Genomic DNA, 7,250 nt, shown 5'->3' with positions numbered 1-7,250 from the left:
GTAGGTAACAGTTTGCTTTTCTCTTGTTGCCTTTAAGATTCTCACTTTGACTTTAATTTTGGCATTTTAATTGTTTCTGGGCATGGGTCTGTTGGGTTCTTCTTGGTTGGGATTGTCTGTGTCTCCTGAATTGTGTTACTTACTTCTTTATCAGGTAGGGAAGTTTTCTGCCATTATTTCTTCAAACATGTTCTCTATCCCTTTGTCCCTTTCTGCCTCCACCTATTCAAGTATTGTTTCACATTATCCCACAGCCCTCTTATGCTGTCTGCCTGTTTTTTAATTATTTTTTCTGTTTGCTTCTCTGACTGAGTGATTTTTTTCTACCCTGTCTTCTATTTCACTGATGTGATTCTCAACTCCCCTAATCTGCTGAATATTTCTCCAATGTGTTCTTAATTTGTGCTATGTCATTCTTTATTTCTGTTTTCACAATTACTGTGTCTTCTCTTATGCTGTTGAGCACCTTTACCAATGATACTCTGAACTATCCCGTTCAGTATCAGATAAATTTCTTTTTTAAAAAAATATATTTTATTGATTTTTTACAGAGAGGAAGGGAGAGAGATAGAGAGTTGGAAACATCGATGAGAGAGAAACATCGACCAGCTGCCTCCTGCACACCCACCACTGGGGATGTGCCCACAGCCCAGGTACATGCCCTTGATGGGAATCGAACCTGGGACCCTTCAGTCTGCAGGCCGACGCTCTATCCACTGAGCCAAACCGGTTTCGGCCAGTATCAGATAAATTTCTTATCTCCATTTCATTTATCTCTTCTTCTAGAGAATTCTCTTGTTCTTTCATTTGGGTGTTGTTTCTTTGTGTCCTCATTTTGGCTGCCTGTTTGGGTTTGTGACTATGTATTAGGTAGATTGTCTATGCCTCTCAATCTCTAGTGCAGGACAGTGTCAAAAGCTATTTCTGACTAATGAGATCAAGCAAAGACTCAAAGTCTCTAGAGACTGCCTATGCCTACAGACTGACTGGGTTTATTCTTCACTAGCCCTCAGGCAATTGTCTACAGGTTTAGTGAGAGTTTTTTCCAAAAGGGTGGGGCAATTGCTTCTGCCAGGAGGATATTTGTTATTATCATTCTTTTAATGAGCCCCAGAAACACCACATTGTGGGGCTAGGTGTTTTCCAAGTTTTGCCCCATGCCAAACCACCTAGATAGCAGTTGTCTGCATTAGAGAGATGACCTCAACAGCATAAGGTAATGACTCAGCACAGGAAACTGAGGTATCTGCCCTCTGACTTCTAAACCCAGAGCTCCCAACCCTGTCTCCTGCTCCCACACTCCAGTTTACTCTGTCCTACCTCTTCCAGAGCACAAGGTGAGTGGCTCTACAGGAATTTTGTGAATTGGCCCTTTATGAGGGTGCCTGAATTTCCAGCCTTCTCTCCCTATCAGACAGCAACCCCTCTACTTTTCACAGCTTGGGGATTTAATCCAACCCCTCCCCCAACTCTACTCCCCACCACCCCCTGCCTCCACAGCTGAGATATCTCTGCAGAACTTCATTTGCTGTCTGTGGGAGCCTGGCCAGTCCTTTTGCACCTCCTGCCTCCTACCAGTCCCTATGTGGTCTCCACTTTCCATCCTCAGTTATCAGGGTTCTCTCCAGTGAGTCTTTGTTGATTATTCAGTAAGTTTTTCCATATTTTAGTTGAAATTCCAGTTTGATCCTGGGATCGTGTCAGTGCAGCATTAACTTACTCCACGGCCATTTTAAATCTAAGTGGCAAGAGTATGGTTTGCAATCTGAGAAAGTCTGTCCATCAGTTGGAGGCTGGTGACTTTCAAACAATGTACTGTGAGGTAGTCCTTTTAAGAAAAAGTTCTCTGTGCACTACTAAACCACAGTCTCTAGTTGTTTATTTAGAAAGAAGGTATGACTCAGGGGTACTAGAAGGACTGTATGCAGAGCATGCCAATATTAGTTCTGACAACATTTAGACATTTGTAAATGCAAATGATAGCTGTGGAAAGGAATCATGATCCTTTATTACATGGTCATGTCTAAGACCTGGATGGCTGGTAGCAGCCCAGGAGACGGGCCTAAGCTGGCACTCAGACATCCCTCTGGCAGCACTGGATCCCGCGGGGGATGCCCACTTGCCAGGACTAAGCGGGGAGCAGGACTAAGCTGCAGTCAGACATCCTTAGCACTACTGAGGAGGCAGGAGAGGCTCCCGCCACCACCACTGTACTGGCAGCCATCAGCCTGGCTCCCTGTGGGAGCGCACTGACCACCAGAGGACAGCTCCTACATTGAGCTTCTGCCCCCTGGTGGTCAGTGTGTGTGATAGTGACCAGTCATTCCCAGTTGTTCTACTGTTAGGGTCAATTTGCATATTACCCTTTTATTATATAGGACAGAGGGCTGGTGCATGTGTGGGGGCCGGCTGGTTTGCCTGGAAGGGTGTCCTGAACCAGGGTGGGGGTCCTGCTGGGATTCCTAGCCAGCCTAGGTGAGGGGGTGAGGAGTGTTTGCAGGCTGGCCACAGCCCCTTCAGTGTGGGGGGCCACCACTGGGGTGCCTGGCCAGCCTGGATGACGGGCTGATGGCTGTTTGCAAGCTGGCCACGGCCCCCAGCCACCTAAGCTCCCAGTGGAGGATGGCTGGAAGCAGGTATTTGGGGTTTATTTATCTTCTATAATTGAATCTTTGTTGCCTTCAGCGGAGGCCAGAGCTGGCCATGGCAGGCGGGAGGCTTGGCTTCCTTCATCGCCTGGGAAACCAATCCTCCTGCTTGCTCCAGCTCCGTGGCTGCTGGCCGCCATCTTGGTTGGGTTAATTTGCATATAGTCACCGATTGGCTGGTGGGCGTGGATTGGACATAGCAGAGGTATGGTCAATTTACATGTTTCTCTTTTATTAGATTAGATATTCAACCTTTTAGGTGTTAAATCATATCAATATATTACCAATTACACACAAAAAATAAATATACTTTTTAATAATAATATCCTAAGAGGATGCTGATATAAGACAAATACAAAAACTAGCAATGGTCCACAAAAATTATTTTTTAAATCATCATAGCTATTCAGGCATCCTGAGAAGTGTAGGTGAAGGGCTCTCCATGCTCCTATTGCCCTATAAAACATGCTCACCTGGACAGTGAACTCCTATGCATACTTCAAAGCCTAGCTGAAATGTTCGCTCCCCAAAGAAACCTTCTCTGACCTCTAAGAAGCATAGTTCTTCTCCACTTGAGATCACACTACAGATGCCTAGGAGTGTCTGTGCTGGAGTCTGTTCCCCACTCTACCTCAGCATGGAAGACTCTGAAAGTTGACTCCGAGGAAGGATTTGGTTAATAAGTGCATGGATGAAACTGGACTGGGCAAAGCCCAGATTTCTGAGGTGGGGGCATCCGTTGCTCTCAGAGTTCCTCCACTACAATGTGGGTGTAACAGGGAAAGGTCCCTGTTCACTCCTGGCCTTGCCCCTGAGGAAGGCCAGGGCAGAGGGCACTTGTGCTCCTGTTGTATGTCCTCAGGTTATTTACCCAATGACTTGCTGACCCAGGGAATTAGGAAACTATTGAGAAATCTGGGGCAGCCCCAGGGAGGGGAGAGGCCATGGGGAGTAGAGGGCTGGGCTGAGTCCGGGAAAGGCGGGAGCCAGATAAAAGGAGGACTCCAGCAGCCTCTGCTCAGTCCTCCTTGTCCTCTCCCTCCGAACCTCTGTCCCTCTGTCCCTCTGTCCCTCCACTATCCCTGTACCATGGGACCTGCCTCAGGTCCCAGCCTGCTGCTACTGCTGCTGAGCAGTCTCCCCCTGGTCCTGGGGGACCCCATGTGAGTAGTCCTGACCCTGCCCCAAGCAAGGCAACTTCGAGGTGGAGTGGTCATTTGTGGGTTCAGGTCCTTGTAGAATTCAGGGCGCATTATGCCTGTGGAGGAGGAGTTAGTGGGCTGGAATGCTAATAGATGGGGCTGCCTGTGACTTTGAGAGTCTGTGGGTTGGGTGTTTGTGAAATCCAGGCATTGTGTAGAGGGGTGTGTGGATGTTTATGAAGCTGGGGGTCTGTGGGTTCAGAGTGCAGGTGGTGTCTGGGGATTCTGTGGATGTGGTGGTTTGACTTTACATGATTTGGGAGGTTGCAGCTTCTGGATTTATGGGTTTCAACGTGTGTAGAGGTGTGGCGTGGGGTTATGTTGGCTGGGGGTGGGGGTGGATTTAGTTGTGTTTATAGGGCTAGGTGATAAAGGTTTAGATAGACTCTTGGGGTGTTCAAGGATTTGGGGTTCAAAGATTTGGTATTTGTGAGCTTGGGTATGTATAGTTGAGGTGCCTGAGCTTCTGGGTTTTTAGAGACTTATGGTGTTTAAAGATTTAGGGATCAGGGTTTCAGGAGTTTGTATGTGGGTTCCCCAACTGTCTTGGAACTCTAAATATTTGGGGGACTTGCTGGTTCTGATTTTGAGGTTCAGGGGTTGATGGGACCTGCAGGACCAAGGACTGGGAAAACCCCTGTGCAGGCTAGAATGTCAGTTCCCTGGGATGACCCGGTGCACTCTTCCCACAGGTTCTCCATAATCACTCCCAACATCCTGCGGCTGGAGAATGAGGAGACAGTGGTGCTCGAGGCCCACGGTGGGACAGGTGAATATCCAGTCAAGGTTACGGTACACGACTTCCCAGGAAAGAAGGAGGTGCTGTCCAGCAAGGACACCATTCTGAACAGCGCCAATGGCTACCTGAGCACCGTCACCATCAAGGTGGGTGCACTCTGGAGTCGCCCTGTGGGTGCCCCGCCCCCTGTGGGTCTTCTTCCCATTCCAGAGCCTCACCTATGAGCCCTGCCCCTTCTTAAGCCCTTCGTTTTTTTAATTATCATGAGAATATGCTTTCACCAAGAAGAAAGCAGAGAGAGAGAGAGAGAGAGAGAGAGAAACATGCTCAGTTGCCTCCAGTACACATCCTGGCTGGGGAATCAAACCCAAAACCTGGGCATGTGCCTTGATCAGGAGTTAAACCTGGGGAACTTTTGGTGCACAGATCCAAGCTAAAACCAACTGAGCAACACCAGCCAGGGCAGCCCTTCCCTTCTTTAATTCCCCTCCCCATTTGGGCCCCTCCTTCTACTGGCCCCGCCCCCTTCTAATCCCCTCCCTCACTCTGAGCCCCTTCCTTGCAAACCAAACAATCTCTATACCCCTCCTTACAGAGTCCTTTCCCCTCCAAGCCCTCTCTTCCATCAAGGCCCTCCCCTCTCTGAGTCCCCTCCCCTTTCTGGGCCCCCTTCCACTACTGAGCCCTCCATCCTCTGAGCCCCTTCTCTGATCCCCTTTCCATTCCTCTCTCTGACTCCTAGCCCGTCTATTACCCTTGACCCCTCTCTGAGTACCCTCCTCTCCCCAAACCCAGGCAAACCAGAGAGACCAGGCAGGAGTGAGGCTCAGGCTCTGTTGTGAGGAGGGGCAGATGTGGACCGGAAGGTTATCGTCAGCATTGAGGTACCAGGCAGCCGGGCCCCCAGACACACTTGGGGCAGAGACTCAAGGAGAGACTAAGAGAGAGTCTGAGACAGAAAGAGATACTAGGAAAGACTCTAAGGCAAGCATGTCAAACTCAAAGGCTAACAGGGCCAAATGAACAAGGTGTGAGTGTATGAGGACCATAAAAAAGCAAAAGTTTTAATTTTCATAGAAATGTAGGTTTGTTTTGATAGAGACATGCTGAATGCAAAGGGCTGAAATAAATGAGTAATCATTAACATAAAATAAGAGAACATTTTAATGAAAATCAACATTTTTTCTTGAACATTAACTTACCAGACACTAATAACTGCACAAATTAATAAGCGTAATGCAAATAAGCCTATTTTTCTAGTTCTCTGAACATGAAATATTTCCTATTGTGCAGAACAAAGAAGTCAGTCTAAGACTAATGTCATGGCAATCGGCTGCTAAAATATTCGCTGCTAGTATTAGTGGAGAGAAATGGTGCACCTGTGCGTAAGGCCCATAAGGGAAATGAATGCAACACAATTATAGCAATCAGTCATTAGCGAACGTTGTAGTTTGTTATTAATAATTATGTATAACAGGATATTATAAAAATTACATTATAAAATTTTTATTAAAACGTTTCTTACATACCGTGATATTGGCTGGGCCACAGAAATATTCCTTGTGGGCTGCACGTGGCCCACAGGCCCTAAGTTTGACATGCTTGCTTGCCCTAAAGCGAAATAATAGAGAGAGGTACAAACACAGAGGTCTAGAGAAGGGCGGGGACCCAGGGAGCCAGCATGGGGCAATGCTTGTACCTGTGAATTCCATCTCCAGGTAAACCCCTGGCCCCTGTGACTCTGGCCAAGTCACTCACCTTCCTGAGCCTAAGTTTTCTCATCTGAAGATTGGAGTAGTAACATAATGCTGGGTAGTAGTCTTTTCCGCGTACTGTAGCCAGGAGTCACCTGTGAGCCCCTGAGACTGGTCCAGCCCCTCTGCTCACAGCCCTCCAGGACTCCTCCCTCCCTCCAGATAAAAGCTCAAGGCCTGGCTTAGGGGTTGAGTGTCTACCTATGAACCAACAGGTCAAAGTTTGATTCCAGTCAGGGCACACGGTCAGTTTGCAGGCTAGATCCCCTGTGTGGGGTATGCAGGAGGCAACCAATCAGTGATTCTCTCTCATCATTGATGTTTCTCTCTCTTACTCTCCCTTCCTCTCTGATATCAATAATAAATATATATTTTTTAAAAACCTGAAGTCCTCCCTGTGACCTACAAGGCCCTGAATGACCTCCCTTGTCCCTTTCCTGCCATTATCTCCTCCCACTTTCCCTCTCACTCACTCTATTCCAGCCATACAGGCTCTTCCCTGCTCCTCTGACACACGAGGCAGACTCTCCTGCCTCAGGGCCTTTGCACTGGCTGTTTTTTCGGCCCAGAAAACAATCTTTCTCCAAATATGCACACTCCTGGCCCCTTAACTCCTTCAAGACTTTGCTCAGATGTCACCAAAGCCCCAATTTTACAGTGAGTCCTTTCTGAGCTCCTGTAAATTTTCAGCCCCCTCCCATTCACACATGCACTCCACTCTCTCTTCCTGCTATCCTTTTGGCATCCTGTAAATTGGATTTATTCATTTATTAATTGCCCCTTCCACCAACCTCTGTGGAACCTCAATTCCCTACAGGAAAGAGGTTTTTTTTGGTTTTAAATATTTTTTTATTGATTTCAGAGAGGAAGGGAAGGGGAGAAAGATAGAAACATGAGAGAGAATAAT

General features: G+C 47.6%; 1 protein-coding gene across 1 annotated transcript in view; it reads left to right on the top strand.

Moving 5' to 3' along the window:
- Positions 1-3,658: 3,658 nt before the first annotated feature.
- LOC102771717 (complement C3) overlaps positions 3,659-7,250 on the top strand; it is a 25,520-nt gene continuing 21,928 nt past the window's right edge. Inside the window, 2 exon segments of the mRNA XM_015562416.1 lie at positions 3,659-3,811; positions 4,543-4,811. Coding sequence (XP_015417902.1) covers positions 3,738-3,811; positions 4,543-4,811 — 343 coding nt within the window. The 5' untranslated portion in view covers positions 3,659-3,737.

The sequence above is a fragment of the Myotis davidii genome, unplaced genomic scaffold (assembly GCF_000327345.1).
Source record: "Myotis davidii unplaced genomic scaffold, ASM32734v1 scaffold3718, whole genome shotgun sequence".
Lineage (NCBI taxonomy): Eukaryota > Metazoa > Chordata > Mammalia > Chiroptera > Vespertilionidae > Myotis > Myotis davidii.
This window is presented reverse-complemented; position numbering and strand designations above follow the sequence as displayed.